The 25,954-nt window shown below is 36.7% G+C and overlaps 1 protein-coding gene across 4 annotated transcripts; it reads right to left on the bottom strand.

The window, feature by feature from the left end:
• Positions 1-535: 535 nt before the first annotated feature.
• Positions 536-25,735, bottom strand: txn2 (thioredoxin 2). Of its 4 annotated transcripts, XM_039766433.1 has the most exons (5): positions 25,580-25,735; positions 14,619-14,872; positions 9,014-9,137; positions 6,026-6,075; positions 1,499-1,610 (listed from the first exon to the last, which is right to left on the bottom strand). In XM_039766433.1, the coding sequence occupies exons 1-4, from the start codon at positions 25,718-25,720 to the stop codon at positions 6,070-6,072; spliced, it is 525 nt and encodes a 174-aa protein (XP_039622367.1). In that variant the 5' UTR covers positions 25,721-25,735; the 3' UTR covers positions 1,499-1,610; positions 6,026-6,069. The 4 variants fall into 4 exon arrangements, with proteins under 4 accessions (XP_039622364.1, XP_039622365.1, XP_039622366.1 ...); XM_039766430.1 differs by lacking the exon at positions 6,026-6,075 and having other exon boundaries at positions 536-1,610; XM_039766431.1 differs by lacking the exon at positions 6,026-6,075 and having other exon boundaries at positions 536-1,610; positions 25,585-25,683.
• Positions 25,736-25,954: the final 219 nt, after the last annotated feature.

A 25,954-nucleotide genomic window follows, 5' to 3' on the forward strand; every position in this document is an offset into this window, starting at 1 on the left:
CTGACATTTTCTACATCTGCTGCTCAACATCCACTTTGATCTTTCATGCGTATAATAAACAAAAACACAGTGTACATCATCTTACTCAATTGGCCACAGATAAGCATTCTGATAACATGGAATGGAGAAGAACTTAAAATTTTCAAGCAAAATATAACCACAGTATTTTGCATTAAGCAATCTGAAACAATGTACATGTGTTGCACATGCAACTGCATGCACAATGACAAAATGGAAGTACTCCTGTCAAATAAATTGTTTGCACAAACTTGCATCTTTTGTATTTTCAAACCAGCCATACCTGTTGCCCACTTTCTTAGTAACAAGACCACGCCCGGTTTGCTGAACCAACAAGTTTGTTTCAGCTCTACTATCACCAAGTGTTGCCTCAGGCTATGCAGTGATAAGCACCCCTTTTATCTGTCAGATGTCTGCTGTACATCCAGGTGTGCTCTACTTGTGGCTTGCAGCAAGGAAAAAAAAAATACTTAAAATATTATTTTAGCTTTATGAAAGAAAAGGAAAACAAGGAAGATTTTGTAATACATATTAAAAATATTTATTATTTTTTTCTATAATGTTATCAGTGAGACATGTAAACAGTGCAGGCAGCAAACAAGTCTGCTAAGTATCTGACTGACCTCTCTATATCTTCAGAAAATAAAATACTGGGGGCTCAGGGCCATGTTCCCCACCCCCTCCCACAAATACAGTACCTAGAAAGACCTGCCCCCTGGTGGCCAGATTAAATAAAGCCAGATTTACAGCAATACCCTGAAATGATACAGGGCAAAACAACAAAATGCTAAAATGTTTACGTTCTCTGGTAATGTTAAAAAGAATCAAAACCATGTTACTACTTGAATTTCACAGAAAATGTATTCTAAATATATTAATACGATGCATTATTTTAAACATTGAAAATATCTTCACAGTGTTTAGGATGATTTAAAGGTTAATTCTTAAACCAAATCGCTGAATATTAAGTCAAATTCTACATTCCAATAAAGAAATTAAATATCTCAAGTTAGACTCGTTGAAATATAGCCAAGCAACCAAGTCAATCTGTTTATAGTCTTGGCGATAAGGCTATTATATATTGGCTGTTTCAATGTATAAACACTATTTTATAATTTAGACTGGTGGCATTAAATTACAGAGTTGGGATTTCTCTCCTTACTCAGTAAAACATTCTGGAAAATTGATGCTTATTAAAGTACTATTGGAGCTTTTAGCAACATAACCAATGCAAATTGACTCAGACTGTGCTGACAAAATCATGTACCTATACTAGGATAACTATAGCTAGCAATGCAAGTAAGAAGTACTCCATCAACTCCAATTATCATGGGGGTGGGTGGGGGGTTAGTCATAAATCAAGTTGCGAGTTTCCTGCCTTATTGTAGGTACTTGTTAACATTATATTAAGAAACAATTATCAGGACTGAGGTATGCTAAAAAGGAATATTGTATATCATGGGCATAAGGAGTTTTCAGGGGCCAATCAACTTGCGAATGAATGCATCCAATTGATCTTCATCTTTAATCCCAACAAACTTGTCAATTACATTTCCATTCTTCACAGCAAGCACAGTAGGGACTGCTGAGACCTGAGGAAAAAGGGCAACGATTTTAAAGAGAAGTCAAACAAACAAGAAATGCAACTTGTAACATTGGACGAGTAGCAACTAAATACAAAAATATACTGTATACAGTTTCTTCGGCAACAAATGTATTTGTTCAGCCGTTTCACTTTTGGTACTGAAATTCCAACATTACTTGTGAAATGAAAGCATAACCCTTGTTTTTTTATGAGGCTGTACATAAAATATAGACTGAGCAGAAATCATGATCATGAACTTTGCATAAAGGAGGTGCACAGCAATCAGATTCACTTACTTCTAAATACATTTTTTTTTTTTTTTTTAATTTAGAAATGGCCTCACCAGTATGAGCTGCAGATTTTGTAGTGGTCATACAGGAATTTTTTTTTCCTCTATCTAAAATTGTATATTCATAATAATTAATTATCTATTTTGAATCCAGTGACAAAATGTGAATATGAATACTTTGTAAAATTATAAATTATTAGGCACATAGAGGCAGCCAAAATGAATTAAATTGTACAAGAGCTCGCCCCCAAAGCTTGATAAAACTCAAAATATCTTGGCATTACATTTCATTTTAAATTACAGTACAGTGCATATAGAAAGCCTGAATACCCTTACAAAAATTCTCACTTTTTTGAAGTTATAACCTAAATCTAAAACAAATTAAAACACAATGTAGCAACATAACCACTAAGTCATAAAATAATAAAATTATTAAAATTAGAACTGCAAAAATTAAGAAATAAATTTGTCAAGGCTACCGGGCCCTGGATTCAAATCCTATCCTGGCAACAATCTGTTTGTAAGTTGTGTGTAACAAGAGGTTTCCTTTAAAACTATGATATTGTTGCAGACGACACCTGAATAGTGTTTCATTTTTCAGTGTAATAATTTTTGTCTCATTAGTGACTAAAGTTGCTTTGAATGGCATAGTGCCTTGTAATAGAACTATTCAGCATTAATTGGCCCATCCAGGTATCTTTGAAATTGGTTATTAATTACAAAGCCTTGGATGATGCGGACTGTAGCTATACACTTCAAAGTGAGTCGTGTTGTGTGGGGATAAGCTGGGATTGAAGGTTAGAAGGATACAAAACAACCATGCCTAACTTTTAAAACCATGTGGAAATAATGTTTGGCTCAATGGAGGTGTTACACCTCAAAGCACAATTCTACTTTTAGAGAAAATGCAATGCAGCATTAACACGCTAAGGAAGCTCTTTCCTAATTTAAACTACAATGGAGATCAGCATTTTGTCATAGGGATGTTTCACTTCAGCAGGAACAGAGAAATTTATTAGCATAAAAGCCAAAGTAAAAACAAATTCTTGGAAAAAGACTTAAACAGAAATAGGTCAACATGGGAACAAACCTAATATCCAAATCAACAAACATTGTAGTGTACAAAGAACAAAACAAGCCTACTTAGGGACTCGGACTTAAAATAAAAATCTACATAATCACTTGGAGTGTACCAGTGGTTCTTTATCACTCTGAATGAACCTGAACAGTTTTGAATGTAGGAATCTACAAACACTGTCAAATATATATGTGGAACATGACCCAGACAAAGACAGGCGGACACATCAATGTCACCCACAACATGTTTATTTACATCCATTATTTACAAGTTTAGTGCACCACACAACCCCAAAAGTCCTCCAAGTCCTGGCCACAACATTGGCTTGCGCACTTCAGGCCGCCTCTCTCTCTCCTCCAGAGCTCCGTCCTACTCCACTCCCGACTCTTGCCATTCAATGAAGGGAGGCGGCCCCTTTTATAAGCACCCAGTTGTGCTCCAGGTGTGTTCCGGCAACCTCCCACCGACACGCCCCAGTGTGGCAGAAGTGCCGACTGCATACCCGGAAGCACTCTAGGTGTCCCCATTCTTCTCCCCTAGGCCCTTCCGGGTGTGGCAGAAGTGCCGAGGTCCAGGGCTCCAACGGCACGGGGGCGCCCCCTGGCAGAGACCACGGGCCCCTAAAGGGTAGGCTCTGTACCCGTGACCCCCAAAGGAACCAGGGCAGTCGCCCCCACATGGTCCTTTGAAAGGCGTAAACCCTCCTCCGTTCTTCCTAGGCGTTCCTGGCCAGGTCGCCATCCCAGCCATTCTTCAACAATATACTACATTAGTACATACCTTTCCAAACAACTCTGGCTGTAAATAAAACCTTAAGGTGTATATCAAGTACTAACTCAAAAGGTGTGTGTGTTTGTTTAATAAATTATTCTAGCTTAATAGAAACTCCTCTCCTGAAATGTAAACACTGCTTTTTTACTGTTGCAAATGAGTCCATTATTAGAAATATGTTTCTTGAAGTCAAAGTCTAATTTTTGGGGGTGTACAAATTACACATGTCCTATCAGATTAACAGCGTAAAAATTGTCTGTAACAGAATCCCACAAATATTAAGTGCCACCTTAAACTATTCAGCAAATCGTAATATAAAACAATGTAAAAAGTTTGGAGGAAAAAAATAACTGAAGGTAATCATTTATTTGTTAAGGAAAATATGTGTAAATTTAAATGACTGACGAAGGCTACAGTGCAGGCAAATACATGATTTGTAAAATACACCATTATACATTCATCAGCTGAGGCTTACTGTTCAGAACATATCTTATTTGGAAAAAACAGAAGATAGGGTACATGATTCTGTCATTAGAGGCTGAACGGATTAAATCATACTTTAACAAGGGACACTATGGACTACTAGCACTGATATCAATCACTGACTTTTCAAAAGCAGAAAATGAAGTTTGGACATTAAATGGGTATTTTAATGTGAAATATTTTTGGATTCTAACTAAATGTCTAAGTTGAATCATGTATGAACTACCAAGGGTAAAGTAAATCAAGAATTTCCAAAGATAGTTCCCTTAATTGTGACAGGTTGTTCAGGTCTAATGGAAGAAAAAGCAGCAACAATACTATGTTTGATGGAAAGAAGACTATAGTTAGTGGTAGGCAATGTTAAGCTTTCACCAGATGTAGTTTGATTTTTTTCTTCTTAAATTTTGCGTAAGACAGGTAATTTTTGAGTCAGCCAACCAGGGAACATTTTTCCAAATAGTATTAGGACTAATTATATGTATTGAGATTTTGTAGGCACTACTGCTACGGACTGCAAAAAAAAATATCACATAACATCCCTGAATTACTGTCACTTCAGTGATTAAAATAGAACATTTAGAAACACAAGTAATGACTCTTCATCTGTAGAATTATTTCAGGCTCCCAGGAACAGCTCCAGTTTGCTTATCAAATTAATTAATTAGGTCAGTGAAGGATACAGTCTCTCTAGACCAACACTTTGTCCTTGAATACTCCGATTGGCATAACACCTACTTCAGGGTGCCATTCAAGAGATACAGCCACACCTTAGTCACTTAGTCAGTCTTGAAACTTTATCATGTAACCTTGCATGGCTAGATCTGCAAAAACACACTCAATTTTCTCTGAGTGAGATCACAGATTGTAAAGGAATATGCAGATTTCTGAATGCTGGAGTCTTTCAAGGGTGATTCCTGCACCACTACTCATTTTTTTTCCACAGAAACAGTATTGCTATTTGATTTGCTTATTATATCAAAAATTGCAACAATAAAAATATGACTGTATACAGTAAAGAGATCTATAATCTGACCAAGTGGTATCAAAAACAACCAGGCCCTTGAAAACCAAACTCGTGAGATAATCACAACCCAATGTAGCATTATAGTCATTTTGCTACAAATTTCAATATCTCCGCTTTACAATGCAGCAGATTATACTGCAGTTTCCGATGTTTACCACACAGTTATTAAGATAGTAGATGTCTTTCACCGATAAAATCAACGACAGTCTCAGCTATCCCATTACTGTCGTGAGTAATGAATGTCATACATCTACACAACATACTGCACTATGGTGTATGCAGCACTTTATGATTTGTATATTGTATAAGAAACATTGTACTTTTCCATACTCATATCAACTATATTTAATGTCATCCAATATCTATTTTTATTTAATGGTACTAAATTCTTTATTGATATATTGGGAGAGCAAAAATGAGTAAGTATTTCAAAGTATTTGTTATAAATTTCAAATAAAGCTAGAACCTGCGTAAGATGCTCAGTATCTGGTAGCTAATGATTAACTGTTGGTCAATTAACTTACATGAAGAGTTTAGACTAAGTAGTCTTATCAATTGTGCCATTAATATAAATTTGTGTTGTGAAATGCAACTGCCTTGTAAAGGACAACAACGTATACAGTCTTAATATGCAACAGGTAGTCAGTAGACAAAGGACAACAGTTTTTAGGCTGCTTGTTAGATTGTTTTCCATCCAGGAGCAGAAAAGATGCCGGTAGCAAAAACTAACCATGCTAAAAGTAATTAGACTTTTGTTATGATGGATTTATCTTGTACCTTAAGTTCAGTTAGAGTCATATGCCTGTTCAACAGTTTACATGCTATTCCTAAACAAAAAAAAAAAAAAAAGCTTTTCAGTAGCTTAAAATAACATTAACAAAAAAGTCTTTGTTAACATTAAAAAAAAGTCTTACACACATAATACATTAAACCTTTTCAGGGAATTTATTCTAAGCAGGTTGTCTTTTGTTTTTAATAATTAACAGTTGTTAATTGATGAAATGTGGGCAAAACTTCCTAATGCAAACACTTGTATTTTTCTTGCTCTATTCCATATTGGCATATTTATGTTGTCTTTTTTTTACCTTTTGACTGAACACAACAAAACACATTTAGATTATATGATCAGACTATTGCGTACATCTCAGCTAACAGTATATGTTAAACATTAATAAAGTATCTATCTAAACATGAGCACTTGCCTCTAAAATTTGCTTCCTTTCATGGTCCAGTCCATTGATATGAAATGTACCTACGTTTCCTGTATTCTGTTGTCACTTGTTGAAGAAAATTATAATAAGCCGAGTACAAAGTTGAATAGCCCGATGTAAAAACATCATTAGCAATGAGTAAACTTCCATCTTGCAATTAGGACTAAACGTTACAAATTGTATTTTGGTTATGACTCTGCTCTAAATATCCCCAAATACTCTTTTGCCTACTCCTTAAAGAAAGACCACTGTAAGACTTGTTCAAGACCTGCTGTTTGTGTTATAAAACATGCTTAAAGGGACAAGACACTACATAATATAAACGTTTTTTCTTTTTTTTAAATTGAACAAAGGTGCAGTCGCTATACAAACCAATATTTGCCAACAACAGGGGAAATAAACAAATCAAGATGGATTTGCTTTTATCTCTGCATTAAACATAAGCATCTATTATGCTGTACGGAGCATAGCGCAATAGGTCTATAAGAAGCGGGGAAGGAATGTCTACACTTCATTTCCTTTCTTATAATAGAATGCTTTTGCAGAGTTAATAGGAAAACCACCATCAAAGTCATATTAAAAATCTGTGGCACTTGCTTCTGGTGAAAACACACCAAAGATGGCATTGCAGTCAATTGTGACTCGAGAAGATGACTAGTCCTTATTACTTCAAAACGTGGTATCAGTCAGAAACTGCTAAGTTACAGTCAAACTTGGGGAATTTGTCACTGCATATGCAGCATATAGAAAGTTAGTTTACCTTGCACTTATATTTATAGATTTGGCTGTAAAAGTTAATGCCGTGAAAGACAGCGTTTCTTCTCAATGAAACACTGGTTCCATAGGCAAATAAGGTTTTTTTTTTTTTATTGAATTCACTTGTTTTCTCTTTAAAGATTAAACTAAACTTGCAATAAGTTTTAAGTCATTTTTAAAAACCCTTCAAAAATAGACTAGGGATGTCCATTTGTAAACAAATAGAAATAAACTTTAGATAGCTTGCACACATTGTTAAATTACTGGGAAAGAATATGCAAGGTATAATTTAAAGCATCACAAGGCATACCTTATAAAGTGAATACCCACCCATTTAGTATCAATTCAAAGCACACAGACTAATTGTTTGAAGTATTACCAAGTTGTTGTTCTGTTTTCTAATCATCCACTACTTTGAATCAATCAGAGCAATTCACATTTTTAATGTTGTTGTAGTTGCCATGGTCTACGGTAAATATTACAAATTATACCCATGGTGCAAGAAACTGAAGAGGCACAGATTGCATATTTATTTAAAATATGTATTAACTGCTCACTATTTTGTTCTAATCCTTTAAAATTAATAGAAACCGTGCACTAATTAGAAAACACAATGTGAATGTGGGTTTAAAAATGTATTTTTTTTTTATCAAGCATAAAGAAAACTAATTTTGTCTACCTACTGAAAAAAAAAATGGATAACATAATTAAGAAACAACTAAAAGGCTGATAAACATAGATGGCACTTACGTACAGTGGCAGCTTGCATAGCCACTTCATCTTATAATTATGTTCCATTTTGAATCATGTGTTAAATGGCCATATGGTGTACACGGCTTGATGAGTACAGGCATGGTCAGCTGTCCTTGTACTTTGATGCAGAGAAAGCAGATTTGCAAATTTCCATTTTTCATGGCCACAGTCCTCAGAGAACTGTATCTTCTTACAAAGATCAGATACTGAGGTTATTTGACCGCCACTGCCAAATATTAGGCTGGAAAAGGAAATCAGCAGTGATAAAAGGAAAGTGGTGCTGTGCATTCTGATTGATAGTTCTCTCTAAATCTTGATGATTTGAAATATTATCCTGGACCTAAAATGTCACTGAAGAGGGTCAATGGTCACTAAGGGAGTATCAGCAGTCAATATATCCAAACCCTCTAAAATCTGCTGTATGACGGACTCTGAAATACAGTATATTGATGCATTTTGTATTATGCGTTTACAATGCACATACTTAATTTTTGCATACAACTGCCCTTTTTAAAATCGTATTGATAGAAAAAAAACAAGTAAGGATTTAATTGTACTTGTTAGAAACTGACTTTTGTTTTTAAATAGAACATTCAAAAGAGGTAAACACAAGCTAAAATTGTAAAATATATTTCAAGTTTTAATATGATCTTAGTAAAAAAAAAAATCTGAAATTATAGTCAAAAAATATTCTGGAGAATTTCCAAATGATAATTCTATTAAGTAAAACATAATGTCTGTCTTCAGAAGCTAAAATTCTTGGATTGCATTAACTCGTTACAAAGCAAATTTCAGGAAAAGTCCTAACATACCTTTATCCAAGTCAGCTTACAACATTTGAGATACAATATTTTACATTTCATTCATTTTTCCAATTAAAGTACAGGCAGGTGAAGTACCTGCTTATGGTCACACAGAGTTTTGAACCCACAACCTCAGGGTTTCATGTCCCATGTCCAAAGCCGTAAGCACTATGCCCCACTGCCTACCCCAGAACACTTTAGAAGGTGCTCTATATGATGATGCATAAGAATTTGTAACTCACCCCATACTCAATGGCAAGATCAGTGTGATCATCTATATCAACTTTGGCCATTGTTACTTTGCCATTTTGCTTGGCAACCATCTTTTCTAGTCTGGGACCCAAGATCTTACAAGGACCACACCACCTATAATAAACAAATGACAAGCATACATATGAGTGATCTCTCTTTTTCACTATGGCTCCTTTTTTCAATTTTTACATCGAATCATAACAGCTCAAAAAAATTAAGGCAACACTCAAATCACACATTGGTTCTCAATCAACAAAATATTCAAGTGGAAAATCTTTACTGAGTTATACTGTGTAACTCATTAAGAACACAATGATGCAACAATGGTCAATGGAAACTAAAATCACCAACCCACTGAGGGTTGGATTTGACAATCACAAAAAAGCAAAGTCAGTTGATCCAACTTGTGTGAATTTCACCAAAGCAATTCACTATGTGACTCAGTAGTGTGCATGGCCCCCATGTGACTAATTGCACTCCTGACAACGTCTGGGCATGTTCCCGAGTGTTCTGGGGGATTCCCTCTCAGACCTGGATTAAGGCAGCTGTGAGCTCCTGGGCAGTCTATGATACTACTTGGCAGTGTTGGATGCACCAATACATTACATTCCAGTGGTTTTCAGTTGGATTCATGTCTATAGAATGTGTGGGCCAGTCAATGGCATCAATGCCTTTGTCATCCAGGAACTGCCATCACTCTGGCCACATGAGGCCAGGCATTGTCCCACAGCAGGAGGAACCCAGGACCCACTGCAGCAGCACTAGGTCTGACAAAGGGTCTAAAGAATTAATCCCAGTACCCAACAGCTGTCAGGGTACCACTGCCTACGCCCAGGAGCTGGACTACCTGTGGAACCAAAATCGGCTACAGGTAATACTTCATGCTACCAATAGTGACAAGGATACTAGCAAAACACAAAACTAAAGAAGAATCAGTCAGGAAGGATGAGGAGAGAGCAATTATCTGTGGCACAACTGCGAAACCATTCTCTTTTTGGAGGTTGTCTTGCTGTTGCCTCTCCAGTACACCTGTTGTCACATGTATTTACACCAAACCAGGTGAAGACTGTGATGATTAAGTGTTCCCTTAATTTTTTTTGAGCAGTCCGTTTAATGGTGTTCTAATAACTGGATAATGGTGCCACAGCTCCAGGGAACTTATCCTTATTTCCAGTAGACTCACTGCCTTTGTTTAAGTCTGCATATTCTCTAAGTGTCAGTGTTGTGTGTGTTTTCTTAGTTTAATTCAGGTTACCCTTAAGAGGAGAATTGGGCATTTGGTGGGAATTCTAACTTGGCCTATTATGAATGAGTGTAAATGTTTGACCTAGTGTGCCCTGTATGCAATTCCATTTAGGGCTGGTACCTGCCATGTGCTGCTAACATAAGCACTACTTTTCCACAACCACGAAATCTATGAGAATTAAAAATTGTTACAAAAAAAAAAAAAATATTATATCTCAAAAATTAAAAGAAGAACATTTCAAGACATAACAATTGGACAGCTTTGTTTATAGGAGAGCCATCAAGACGCCATCACAAAAGTACAATCAAATGTAATAGCATAAGCTTTTGGAGTTAGGCCTGATTAATGGGAAGGAAATGGAGAGCACAGATAAGAACAGAATACTCAGTCAGGATGGAGATAATTAGCAGAGTCCACCAGGAATATGCAAGAGAGCAATTTCACTTTAAATCATTTACTGTTTAATTCACAAACAGTAAGGAGATAATCAGTATAATTAAAAGTAGAGTTTAAAAACAATATGCACATTAATTCAGTTCTCTACATGTAGGCAGCTAGCAATCAAATTATAAAAGGAAGATGAGAGGTACGGAGACATAAGAAGCAAAATGACAGAAAGCATTTACATACTTATGTTAACATAAATATACCACCCTCTGGGCAAAGTGAAGAAACAACTAAAATTGCAAATAAAATTTATCTGTTTCCCTAGGAAAAAGGACAAGTCAAATAAGAGCTGAGGGAACGAAGCCCATTATATCTAAAGATAGCATGGTTTCAAGGGAACCTAGGCAGAAGTGTTTCTTAAAATAATGAAATGTTTCAAAAGACAGGTCTATTTAAAATCATTTTATTACAATAACTCCAGAACTTTTAGGTACTTCGCAATTACAGAAAATACGTTATACTTTGTTTTTTCACTTTTTTTTTTTTATATAAAAGTGTTAATTTCTTTGGGTTTTTCTTACCAATGGCTACCTTAACATTTTTAAATCCACTTAATATAATTCAGGGTCACGGACAGGAATATTTATAAAATTTTAATTTGCAATTCCATCAATTAGTGCGTTTACATGCACATCAATAACCTGATTATTCACAGAAATCTGGTTTCTAAAATGCTATGCAAACTCCTATTCTGAACGGAGAAATCAGGTTATTTGCCTCGGAGAAACCACATTATTAGAAGTATATTTCCCCACTGATAATCCAATTATATGGTCATGTAAACCCTTAATTGGGTTACGGTTACAGATTTTGTAGTCTGCACATGCCCGTTGCACTCTGTCAGCCTGTGCACGTATTTTGCTTCACACATGCTTTCAGCAGTCACAGGTAGTAGCATCCACAAAATACACTTCCAGAGGTAAATGTTGAGGCGATTGCTAAACTCCTTCATCTGGCTGAAATAATCCCCTTGGGATTAATAAATCATCTATCTAATCTGTCTCAACATTTCAGAAATTGCTAAATTTGAGTTGCTGAGCTGAATGTAGGCTAAACTAAGCAACACAACTTCAAGAGCAATGGAATAATGTGTTAAAAGTAATATGCGTCAAGAAGTCTGATTATTCTTTAAAGCAACAAGTAACCTAACTCACTAGTTATTATACTGAAACTCCAGCAGCATGAAGTGTAAAACAAGAATCACACATACTGGGTCCTTTCACAAGCTCAATTGCACAAAATTGCTCTGTGCATTTCAGTAACAGAAACCTAAAAATAAGTGTTAATTTGAGTAAACATATTTACAAAACAAAAGAAAATTATCCAGATGTTATGCTTATTTTCTAATTCACAGTGACAGATAAACCTTTTTTTTTGCTCAGTTTAATGACGTCAGTGCATTTTGCCATAGAAGAACTTTAGAAGAATACTTGCATAGGTAAATGCGGATTATTGAGAAATCAGGTTTCTGGCTCATTCAGGTTACTCACCTTAACACGATTTTATGTGTGCATGTAAACACACTGAATGTGAAATACCTAATGAGCAGCTTCAATATAAAAGCCATCATACATTCCCTAGAGCAGTGTTTCTCAACCACTGTGTTGCAATCCAAGGGGTGCTGATGGTGGGTCATGAGTAGCTGTCGTTTCTCTCCTCATCCCGTTGCCAACAAATCAATAGCACTACGCAGTGTTTATTTCCCCAAGTTTCTTTCACCATGGGGGAACCTACTCCTCTAGTCATGCTTGTTTTATTAATGGGGGACTCCCATGGTCCAGTTTGTTCAATTACTGACTGTGGATCGTCAGTGGAATTGAAAAGGTAGAACTGGGTTGTGAGACATTGCACTAAAGCAAGTTATCAGTGATGCACACAAAATATAGTTTAGTGACCATAGACAATTGGATTGTGCCTCATTGCTTGTTCACTATTACAGCACACACTGAATCTAAATATGTAAGAGTGGCAAAGAAGATATTGAATTTAGGCAAAGAAGAAGTTCGTCATTACATTACTTCAAAGTGGTTCAATTAATGTCATTTTATAGGTACTGTGAAGGATGTGTTTAATACCATTGAGAACTTTAAGAACACCAGAAAAAAGGTGTACAGACAAGAAGAGGGCATTCCACACAAGGTCTGCTGGCAGTTTTAAACATTACTATCTTTAAAAAAAAAAAAAAACTCAGGCAATTGAAATCTGTGTATATTAAACTAAGCTGCTCAAAAAATTAAAAGGAATGCTTTGAAAACACATCAGATCTCAATGGGGAAAAAATCCTGCTTGATATCTCTACTGATACGGACTGGGTAATGTGTTAGGAATGAAAGGATGCCACATTATTTGATGGAAATGAAAATTATCAACTTACAGAAGGTTGAATTCAGAGACACCCCGAAAATGATGCAGCAGACGAGTACGTTTTGCCAAAATTTAATTGAATTCATTAGTTTGTATGGCCCCCACGTGCTTGTATGCATGCCGGACAATGTCAGGCGGGGCATGCTGAGAGACATTCACACCAGTGGCCTGCTGGAGGTCATTTTGTAGGGCTCTGGCAGTGCTCATCCTGTTCCTCCTTGCCCAAAGGAGCAGATACAGGTCCTGGTGATGTGTTAAGGACCTTCTACGGCCCTGCCCTGCTCTCCTAGGGGAACTCCCTGTCTCCTGGAATCTCCTCCATGCCCTCGAGACTGTGCTGGGAGACACAGCAAACCTTCTGGCAATGGCATGTATTGATATGCCATCCTGGAGAAGGTGAACTACCTGTGCAACCTCTGTAGGGTCCAGGTATCGCATCATGCTACCAGTAGTGATAATGACCGTAGGCAAATGAAAAACTAGGGAAAAAACAATCAGAAAAGAGGACGAGGGAAAAATGTCACTGGCCTCCACCTGTTAAACCATTCCGGTTTTGGAGGTTGTCTCAATGTTGCCCCTCTAGTGCACCTGTTGTTAATTTCATTAGCACCAAAGCAGCTGAAATCGATTAGCAACCCTCTCTGCTACTTAACTGACCAGATCAATAGCCCAGAAGTTTCATTGACTTGATGCTATACTCTGATTAAAATAAGTGATCCTTTAATTTTTTTGAGCAGTGTATTTGCAAGCTAAATTAGAAAAAATGTATTGTTAATGGTGGACCTCGCTTGGGAAGGAAAAAAAAAAAAAAAAGTTACTTAAGACAGAGTAAACAGACTATATCAATTAATTAAATTAACAGGGGCCTGAATCAAGTAACTAAATTTAAGTGAGGTTTCAAAAATCCACATATCCTTGCATGGTAGTAAAGCTTACACTGAGAATTTCCTCTGGCACTAATATACCCTATAATCCAGTTCTGTTTTGAGTGATAATTGTTTTAGGTTCATGTTCCAGGTGCTCACTGTGTGGAATTTGCATGTTCTCCTTGCACTGATGTTGGTTTACCTCAAAAGCTCCACTTTTCTCCTACAATAGAAAGACATGCAGTTTAGGTGGTTTGTCATTGCTAAAGAGGCCCATGTGTATGCGTTTGCCATTCAATGGGCTGGCGACCTTTCCATAGGTTATTCCTACCTTGTGCCTGTTCCTTGCTATTGTTTTAACATTTCCAGTTAAGTAATACTCATGTGAGAAATATGCTTGAAAGGAAGCAAAAACATTTATTTATATTTAAATTATAAGGGACATTGCTATCCTTTTCTTTACATGACTCCACTGTCTTTATGATGATAATCCTCTTTTTGTGTCCAAGTATAGTACCAGTTTTTTAATTTCTAATCAGATTAAAAGGGTGGAGAACCTTTGCACTACAGCATCCATATAACATTACATTTTAGTAAACTTAATATCTAATCTTCCATTCCTGAATCTTCACTTATCCTAAGTAATAATTGGTCATTACTAACATCACTTACTGTGCATGGAAGTCAACCAGTACTGGAAGCTGGCTGTTGAGGACTCGTTCAGTAAAGTCTTCTCCATCCTGAATGCTGAATGTCACCCAGCGAGTGCTAGATATTGAGAATGGCTGGAGACGGCCAGTAAGGTAAGGGTGAAGAAGAGAGGGGGATCTAGAGAACACAGCAGATACACAACTGAAGTGAACAGAAGATGGCAATATCCTTAGAGGGAGCACCTTTACTCGCCGAAACAATATTCTCAGTGTCATCTGGAGGAGAAAAAAAAAAACACAATTCAAGATAAATTATATGGTATCTCTAAACAATAGCATCAGACTGACCACTGTGTAGTTCAAGTCAGGGACACCTGCTGTACAAACAACTCATTCTATTTATCAGTTGAAACATATAACAAAGTAATCAAAGCCTTATTATCTTTCACTCCCTTAGTCCACATATTTGAAAACATCCTGCACTTTAAACTTACTAGAATGCCACAAAGGGTCAGTTTTTAGAGAACAGGATGCAACATTTTACTGTAAAGGATTAAAAGATTAGGCTAATCAGCTTCTTAGATTTTATAAGATTGTTCAAAAGCAAATTTAGCAAAATCCACTGTACTTGTAGTTCCCTTATTCACTTTAATAGTATGGAAGAAGCAAAGACTACAAACTAAAATTTTACTTTTTAATTCATTTTGATATTTTAGGTAACAAGTTGCCGCCTCATGTGTATTTAAGCATTAAAAAATACAATGATTATAATTACACTTTGCCTGTGTTGAGTCTACAGTTGTTCTCAGAGTACTCCTCCCATATCCAAAGATGATGTGCATATTAGGTTAACTGGCCTTGGTAAGCTGGTTCTGTGTACGTGCGAGTATGGGTTTGGGTGTGAGCTCCTCAATGAATTGGCATCCATCCAGATTTAGTTATTGTCTTCTCCCTGGTGCTGCTAGAATTGGCTCTGGCTTACCCTCAGCCAGGATTGGCAGGTACTTAAAATGTTTAGGTCGACCCCCACCCCCCATCCCTTACACCGTGCACATAAAAAAAAGCCCAGTACCTTACATAGACAAAATGACACACTGGAGTGTGTGGCATGGTGTCAGTGGGAAAGAAGTACATACCATCAAAGCACTGGGGGGTGCATGGTGGGGGGAATTGGGGCAGGTATCCGCAGAGATATATTTTAGAGACAGAATGAGTATATACCATCACAAACTGGTCACATTGTCCCTCCAAGATGGTAGAGAACATATATAAAAGTGCAAAAGGAGGGTAAATGGTGCCAGATAGATGAAAAAACATGTAATGCAATGGAGGACAGTTGAGCAATAGCCCAAGTTTTTTTTTTTTTTTTTTAATATAAAAAAGCCCAAAAAGATTAAAAACAGCCCAATTGGGTGAGAAAACCATGGACCTTACAACTCAGCCCTCAGCTCTGAATTAGATTAAATGGATTTGAAAATAAATGAACAACTGAAGTAACACTTGTGTTTATTTTAAGGTCCTGTAACTTCTTGTAACACAATCATTTACAATCTAAATCAGAAATACAGTTCAATGATACCTAATATCTTTCTATCTGGGGACAGTAAACAACTTTATAAAGGTATCAGATAGGGTATACCTATTGTGCAAACACTGCAAAGTAACAATTTAAATGGTCTTTCACATTCACTAAACTGTTTTCACCATGGCTATTGAAAAACAAACAAAATCCAGTAATACAGTCTTAAAAACTAGGACAAAATGGAGAAATGGAGAGAGAGAGAAAAAAAAAAACCACACACAACAAATTCGAACTTGGTTACAAAGAGAAAGAACTTCCAGACACACTGCTTGATAGGCATCATGCCTTAATTTCAAAATATGACCCATATACTGTACTTTGTTTATAGGACAATGCAATTAATTGATAACCAGCTAAAAGATAACTTTAAAAATCTACAGCTGCCAAGTACAATTCTACACTAAACTAGTTTAGAACCACAGGGCTTTAAGAGGACAAAGGGCAACCCACATTAATAACAAATAAGCAGAGGTGGGTAATAACACAATTACACTTACTTGGTACGTTTTTTGACATTTATCCTTTGTACACATTTTTTGATATTAATCCTTTGTACTTTTACTCAAATATACTTGTAAACAAAAAATGTACTTCTATTCTGTTATGTTTCGTTTGCCCTCGGTACTGTTACATTTCAAATTTTAATATTTATTTATTAGCTTCCTCAAGCCTCTTTTACCACGAAGAGTAAGTACCAGTTCCTCACAATCAGCTGGCATATTCTGTGTATTTCATTGTTTTTTGTTTTTTTTTCTTTCAGCTATCAGTCAGTTTTCCATTTTAGGCCGGAGAACTTTCATTTCATATGACTTATACAGAGAATATCATTGACCATAACTGGCTGTCAGTGATCAATGTCCTGTGAGTTGTCAATGAATGCAAACTTTTTAAAAAATAAAAAAAATAAATAAAAAATTATGGAAAAAAGTTGGAAAATCCAGGTAAACAGTTGGAAAATTAGAGGCATGGAGGATTTGTCAAGTTGCCCAAGTGAACACTTCTGATTTCAAATTCAGTCAATGTTAGATTGTATGCCAAAAAGGGTAGGTATTTCAGAAGCTAGCATAAATGAACTGCTCCTCTGGTGTGGGAAAACAAACGGCTGCAAGTACTATATTTACTTTTCTTCTGTTATGTAGCTAGGCTTTGAATAAAACTAATTAAAACAGTCTGATTTTGTCATTTTCATTATTATGTATTATAAACACTAAAATATAGTAAGAGTAAATAAGAGTAAATTGACAGAGTTAAAATATACCTAAACCTCTCAGTGTGTGAATCAGAGCTATCACATATTTAAAGTAACGTCTTGTGAGGGCTACAGAAGCTTATTGTACCACTCACAAGAAACAAATTACTTAAAGGTACTGCCAGCTTACTGTATCATCACATCGACTGATTAAGCAGATGTATAGCATGCAATAAATGCTACTAACCAAGCCGATGTTACACCAGTATATTTACTACTGAATGTGGACTGAGTAGTGCGATAAGCGCTAGCTTGGTCAGTACTTGCATGTTTGCATACTCTCTCCATGTGTAAGTGGACTGAGCGTTTGTAACTTCAAAAGATTATCTATTTAACAATTTGATACTGGAAGTGTTTCATTTAATCTTCTCAGTTCCCAAAAATGTGTTTGTAAATTACATCAGCCAAGTTTAGAGTATCACAGCAAAACAAAATAAAAACTAAAGGACAACAAACTAAATAAAAAACATACATCCTAAACCTATAAAAATACTGTTTTTAAGGTATATTATGCAAAATGGTGGTCTGCGATATTAAGACTAAGAAAGAAAAGTGCTATTTAACGTTAGTGGTGTGTCACTATTTCCCACTTTCCTGTAACCCAGGTTTGGTTAGTAGCCGAGTTACTGTCTGTGTGGATTCTCTCTGGCAATTTCAGTTTTTTCTTAATACACCGATGTACATTATCGGCAATCTTAAGACTCACAAACATCCATGTATGAATCTTTACTGACGTATGAGACATCGGAATCTTTAAAATTTGAAAATATGACTGAAGATATCCTCGGGTGTTTTTTTTAATAATATGACACTTCAGTGTAGCACTGAAATTAAACAGAGGCGCTCCATCTCAACCCACTGAAATTTAACCAAACAGACAGAAAAGCATTCCTCTCATGTACTCTGAAGGGCTAGGGTACAAAACTGCAAAATTTTACTTTATTATTAGTTTTTGCCAATGTATTATTTTCAATAGGTAGAATCATTACACCAGCTTCTTCAAAGTGCTTTTACTCGCAGATGAATATTTAACATCCTGTTTTAACTATGTGGCAGGTAAACCAAATGCTTTAAAACAGCAGTGGTAAGACTGGTTCTTGATGTAAAACATTCTCTTTACCCAACCACTTTAACGGTAATTTGTGATCAAATGCATTTGGCTCCCTATTGTTCTGTAAAGTTTAATATACACCACAGTATGTTATTCACTTTCCTAAAAGATGTAGCATTTTATATTACGGGTTTCAATATTTGCATAAACTTATTTTTCTTTTAATTCCTTGTCTGTAAAGACTGTTTACCAATAACAGTGAGTAGACCCACAAACAAATGAATAAGCTAATTTACTGTCTACTATGCCTGTGTGTTCACATGCCAGACAGCCACTTTACTGTAAAGACCATTTTGACAGACAGACAGACAGACAGACAGATAGACAGATAGATAGATAGATAGATAGATAGATAGATAGATAGATAGATAGATACTTTATTAATCCCAAGGGGAAATTCACAAGCAGCAGGAAGGAACAAGAAGTCTCAACAGAACATACACAGAGGGATGTATTAGCGACAGTGTAACAAACATATGTACTAAACAGCTGCTTTTTTTTTAGGCGGGTAACAGATCCATTTTTAAATATTTCCTATTTCTTGCGCTACATGCACCTTCAGAATCTTTCCTTTGTAACCATTTGTGTGTACACCTCCCTGTAAAGCCTGCTTCTCAGACTCTGTCATCATTTTTCTCACCTACTGTTCAGTTTTGTACTTTCCATCTTTGAAGGCAACTCTCTCAACATACCTACGCTTTCTCCCTTCCTTGTGTGTCTCGCACATCATCTTTCAATTGTGTCACCAAAGCCAAACTGCCCAATCAGATTTCTTTGAGAGACTTAACACACACACAGTCTTATTATACAGTAGATACCTATCTTGTACTAGGTAGGACTATCTTTGGCAACCATAACAATGATTTTAACAATTTTTCTGGTACTTTTTTTTAGGGATTTTTGGACTATATTGCTGCAAACCGCCTGTTTCACCCCATCCCAAAAGTACTGCTCGGTTGATGTCTACAAGGTACTGATTTTTCATCAGCACTCCCGAATGCTCTTGCCAAAGTTTTATTGTGCTCAGCTTGCTTTTCCCACACCCACAAAATGTTTCATTCCACTCCCAACCTCAATAAAGACTTTTTTAAACAACACGATCAGTGTTAATCTATTGAAATTGTTGTCAAAAAATAGCTAGCTAGATGAATAGATAAAGGGTGCCAAGACTATTTTTCCCCCCCCAAGAGATGTCCTCTTTTTGAGAGCTAAACTAGCAGTCTGGCTGGTATTTATACAACCAACATGCTCAGGATTTTGTCTTGATCATTACTTAAATCAGTGTTTCTTAAAACTATGAGTCTTGACCAAATTAAGTTATGGATATGTCTGTGATGGGTCACTACATGATTGTGTAGTAAAATTACTGAGTTCATCCAAGTGTGAATTATGTGTCGAATAAGATGTGACCTAATATTTAATGCAACACTGTTGACACATTAAAGGGTTTGTTTCAGTGGCACGAAAATATAATAAATATACCCCCCTCCCATCTTACAACCAAATAAACAGTCTGAGAAGACTGACAGCAAAGACTTGTACAAGACGTGGGAAGAACAGAAAATGACAGACAAGCCTGTGAGGTGAATGGACTGTGGCTCTAGATCAGTGTTTCGAAACCTCGGCCCTTTGGCTCCCTGTGACTACAGGTTTTTGTTCCAACCAGATTCCTAATCAGTGACAACACCTGATAGCACTGATCTTATTTAATTACCTGGTATTTTTCTTTTATTCTACATTCAGAAAAGCACAGCAGCAGGATTTATAAGACACACATAGCACCCTTGCAAGAAGCAGAAGGACCTGCCAGGACCAGATTGGTCAACCATACCTTGAGCGTGCCTGATGACTCCACCCATTCAAATATTAATGACAGTAAAACAGCAAAAATTTCCAGATCCTGTTTACTTCTCACATTATAAGGTCCTCTAATTTCAGGTCTCAAACCACAGGGTAGTCCAATTTCTGGAAACTGTAGGCTATGACTTCCCACCTGGGCCTAGCTATTGAAAGCTGAACTGCACCCTCTCCTGAAGGGGGATAAAGGATCTGTACACCACATAAAGAATAAGGAAACATAATTTTAGACAATTTACGAAACGGGTCTAAACAGTCCCTGCAAGTTATCCACCAGTATTGTTGTGGTCTCCTCCAGCAAACATCCAGAAAAAGGCACTTCTGTTCTGAGGTCGAGTATCTTTACAAGGGTGAAAAATACAACTTTTACTGCGGGAACTTTCCCTCCGGCCAAACAACCCTGACAAAGATGCCAGACAAGACCACAATCACCAGGCCACTTCAATGAGGTATAGGAGGAAATGATGAGAGTGGATACATCAGACTCCATTTCCTTAAGATCACTAAGGTGGATGTGGCTAAAAATGTTCGAGCAGGTATTCCATTCACAGCAACATCCCTTACACCTGGCTGACTCCCAGGCAGTAAAATGTTTTGTTACGCTATCACCCTGGAAATTATGAATTCCTCATTAATGGGAAAGGGATGGTCATAATCTTGTACAAAAGAAAGGAAGAGATGGTACAGCAGTTTTTCTAAGTCACATCTTACACCTGAACAGTTCATCCTCGCTAATGTAATTGCCATTAGACTGAAGGCAATAACTGAAAAGATTATCCACCTAGACCAGATCTGTCACATTCCAGGTACAGAATCACTGACAGTGTGGCCTTACATACAAGAGTGCTGTGCCAATAAGTTCCTTGTCAGCTTGGTGAAGGTGAAGGCCTTTAACTGTTTATCCCACAAGTTCACAGTCAAGGTCCTGACAAGTTTGGGACGGGGAGATGTTCTGTTCACATTACAAGCTAATTTATTTTGACATCTTCAACACAATGCTAGTGTTTTCTTCCCTATCTTCTCGGAGGTCAGCCAACACTTCCGTCAGTCTCCTATTCTTTTTGTCTGCTTTATAGAGCTCCTTATGGAATACACTGGGCAGATAAATGAGGACAAATGTTTGTTCTACATGGATGATGACAACACCATTCTATGAGTTCATCAGTTAGAAAAAAGTTGCAACCCTGTACTTCCTGTCCACAGCAGACTAAAATGTCAGCAGCAAATTGGCCTGTAGAGCCTCAGGAACCTTTCCACTGAAGGCAAAGAAAAGGTGGTGGTCAAATTTATTGTTATTTGTACATAGTACTGTGAAATTCTTACTTGCCTGTCTCTTCAGAACAGTTGACAAAAATAAAAAAAATACATGAATAAAAAGTAAACACTGCACACTATTATAGAAATATATTCAGTCCTATGAAAAAAGTTTGGGAACCCTTCTTAATTCTTTATCGTTGGCTGAGCTTTCAAAGTAGCAGCTTCCTTTTAATATACGACATGCCTTATGGAAACAGTAGTATTTCAGCAGTGACATTAAGTTTATTGGATTAACAGAAAATATGCATTATAACAAAATTAGACAGGTGCATAAATTTGGGCACCCCAACTGAGATATTACATCAATACTTAGTTGAGCCTCCTTTTTCAAATATAATGGCCTCTAAGCACCTCCTATAGCCTTTGATGAGTGTCTGGATTCTGAGGGGAGGTATTTTTGACCATTCCTCCATACAAAATCTTAAATACCTTTTCTCATGATTGGACACACCTGTCTATGAAGTTCAAGGCCTAATGAGCTAATCCAACCAATTTGTTCTTGCAAGTAATCAGTACTGAGCAGTTACATGCATTCAAATCAGCAAAATTACAAGGGGACCCACATTTTTGCACAGCCAGTTTTTCACATTTGATTTAAATTTCATACAACGAATACTGTTTCACTAAAAATCTTTGCTCAGAAAACACCCCAGTACTCGGATGTTATTAGGAAATGAAAGACATACAACTGTTATCTTTTTTTGTTGAAAGTAAATTATTATGCAGGCTGAGAGGGGTTCCCATACTTTTTCATATGATGGTATACTGTATATAAACACCATTTGCAAATATTACATGTGTATACGTACTGTTTCTTAAATTTATTCTTAAGATTGACTGTTCAGCAACTTTATGATCTGCGGGTGAATGTACCAGAGGTCCTGTGCAAATTGTCAAATGGGAAGAATAAGAAAATGTACTGTCGAGGGTGGCTGGAGTCTAAAATGTTATGTTTTGCCTCTCTTAGGCCACAAGTATTGTATATATCCTGAACAGAAGGTAGGTCAATGCCAGTAAAATACTCTTTATCTATAGCACATGGCCTAGGTGTGGCTCCCACTCCCTACAGTCTGCAGAACCATCACCAAGGACGGTGTTTAACTTTATCTGGAGCTCTACGATAGATAGCATGAAGTGTAACGTCATGTATATGGAGGACTGCAAAGGTGGGAAGGATGACCCCCATCCCTACATTGCGGAGGACTTTTCCTACCTGAAACTGCACCTGCAGGACTAGAATAACAGCTCTGTGCACATCTCCATGCTCTGTTTTCTCCTCATACTTTTCCTCAGACATTCAGCTGGGACAAATAGGGCAGATTCTACTTTTATAACTGGGACATACCAAACAGAACAGAATAGAACAGAATGCCTTTATTGGCATTGTACCAGTACAATGAAATTGTAAAAGTTACTCTGTAAACAGTACAAGTACAACAAACAATGTAAAAAGTACACATCCTACAACAAATAAATAACATACATAAATAAATAAGGGGTGGAAATTGTTGTCCATTACATACTGAGAGAAAAAAAAAAAAAACACAGTTCTATGATTCTCTGTGGTCCTACTTGGGAGTCGCCAAGTTTAAGAAAGAAGAGGAGGCAGTGAAACCGGACTGGGGAAACTAAAGACCGAGAGAATACATTTCTGAAATTATACAAGACAAAACTCTCAACCAGTGCATGAAGGGGGAGAGGCGGATCTTCATTGTTTGTGACGTGCACCAATTATTCCAGAAGTAAATATTTAACAATATTTTAGCAAATCAGCATGTATTTCGCAGATTTTGTGCGCAAGACTGGATAACTGACATGCGATAACTGACAACCACCTGACATACTTACAAATGTGAGCAAGGCAAGTTTTATTTTTCCAAGGATGTTTTTTACATCATTGATGTTGTACAGCTTGGTTACTATTTGCTTCTATTATATGAAACATTTTTTCAGCCATTACTAAAAACTACATGGGGTAACGTATAATTTTTTTTTTTTTGTTTCCCCTGATGGAGCATTTCTTTAATGGAGTGCCCATATAGCATGTCAATTATGTCCAGATTCTACTTTGGCTTTCATATCATCATGTCAGAATGACTGTTGGAGTGAACTTTACTTTTCTGATAAAAGCAGTAAGATTTTACCAGTGTTGACTGGAGTGTTCTAAAAGCTCTCAATTGCCAGCGTTTGTCTCACTTCTTTCTAAACATTTCAGCAAGTGAGCATTTAGTGTACATTGCAAAATTCTACTTCAGTGCAAATTATACTTAATTAGGAGAGGACTACTTGCTGTTTTGCTTTAATTATAATCAAAGAAATAATGAAGAGCTTAGTTTTATCAAGAGAAAACTAAAATGAAGCAAGCCAATATGAAGGATAAAGAGTTTTCTGCACCTCAGAAGGTGTAAAAACTATTAATAACATCATTTGGATTTGCACAGAGGATTGAAAACCACAATATTGTACTGGTAACTTTTAGGATACAAACTAATAGAGGCAGTCTAATAAATTCACTTAACAATAGGGGTTTACTAAAATAAACTGGTTTGAAAGTAAAAAATACAATTTAAGAACTACAGCTTGCCAACCTCACTGTTTCTACATGTAATCTCATTACTATGTTAAAAGAAGTAATCCCCGGCATTTTAATTTTTTTTTTTGTTTTAAACCAGGCTTCTCTTGGACGAAAACAGCTGCTTATACAATGAATACACTACAGCTGGCAATTAATAAAAGTCTAGCAGGGAAATCTTCAGTAGTCGGTTTCCTAAACCTGCTAATTGTAGTTTTGTTTATATGAGGGTCGACAGCCCATCCGGACTACACCTGAAACAAGCCAATGATCAGACAGCTACGGATTGCCCCATTGTTTGTGTGGAGTTTGCATGTTCTTCATTGGTTTGGTTTTTCCTTCCACATTCCACAGACATGCATGACTGTCCTGGTGTGAGCGTGTTATGAACTCCTGCCATTGCCGGGCACCCTGTCTGAAACTGGCTGGCACTTTTTGCTCAATCCTGCCAGCAAAGACCTGTGGATAAACACTGCCAGCTAAATCTACAGGAACTGATTAAGCAGGTTAGACTGACTGAACCAACGAAATGAGCTAAACATTCTCAGTTTCTATATACTGTACTGTACTACACTTGTACAATTAATTGGTGATAGAGGAAACATGGTCATTATTATCGAGCTACTGTGAACATAATATGCACAATCACACTGTTATCCTGCAGTGGACTTATTTTTAACACACGGAGGATAACCGTTTAATTATTTGCTATCCGTCGTTTCAGAATCAAAGTAAAGTTATTTATACAGTTACTTTACTTGCTCCCCAAACAGTCAGTGCTATTTAAAAACATCAAACCATTTTCTAAAACACCAACAGATATGCAACACAAGCAAATGCGCCAAGATAAAGTAAACTTCGTATGCATTTTACCTGTACTCTCTGCTTCTGAAATCTAACAGAACAACGCGTAGCAATTTCGAATCACATTTTGGGTACAAATTTGCGTTTTTTTTCCCTGGCTTATTTCTTGCTAGTTTTATATTTGCAGTAACCTCAAAACGTATATTTTAAATTAACGACACGCCACGACAGTTAAACCATCACCTAAACTGAGCCATGACAGATCTGCGTTTCGCAGCGGGTTCGTTAAAACTTGGCAGCAATCAGGTGCACACTGGTCACCTCTGCCCGACTTTACCCAGCACACTGGCATGACAGCTGCCCCACTGCTAGCTTTCCACGTAAAAAAGTAACAGCCACCCCCAGCTTTAAGAGTTTATGTCTGTTGTTATCAGTAGGCCGAATAACTAATTAAATAAACCGTAAACATAAGTACTAGTACTATTCCTTACCTTACCTTCCACCCCCCCGGCACCAAACAACTCTTCTCTGGGGACGACCTCTGAAAGCACTTCCTGTAAGAAACTCGGCCACGTACCATAGAGTGTGCATAAGCGGCGCACTAGTGCCTCAAAACAACAGAGTGCACTCATCGAAACTAGATGGGCAGACGAATAAGAATATTCTCTGATCAAGCGTGTCAACAAATAAACACATAAGACATTTCTAAATGACTGATCACTTCACCTTTAGATCGAAAAGAAATGTAAACTTTTTAAATTCGCCATCTGGAAAGATCTGTTCCTATTTATATTATATTTACGAAATGTCAAATCCACGTTCCAATCAATTTTATAAGTTAGCCTTTTGTTCGAGTAACGTTACGT

The sequence above is a fragment of the Polypterus senegalus genome, chromosome 10, assembly GCF_016835505.1.
Source record: "Polypterus senegalus isolate Bchr_013 chromosome 10, ASM1683550v1, whole genome shotgun sequence".
NCBI classification, from domain to species: Eukaryota; Metazoa; Chordata; class Cladistia; order Polypteriformes; family Polypteridae; genus Polypterus; species Polypterus senegalus.

Bases quoted from the DNA above. Each gene is read 5' to 3' on its own strand.
- txn2 (XM_039766430.1), bottom strand. From the start codon at position 25,720: ATGAGTGCACTCTGTTGTTTTGAGGCACTAGTGCGCCGCTTATGCACA. The intron at 9,138-14,618 runs GTAAGTGATGTT...TGTTTATTATAG, and splicing joins CTGGTTGACTTCCATGCACA to GTGGTGTGGTCCTTGTAAGA. The intron at 1,611-9,013 runs GTGAGTTACAAA...CTTTTTCCTCAG, and splicing joins ATCTTGCCATTGAGTATGGG to GTCTCAGCAGTCCCTACTGT.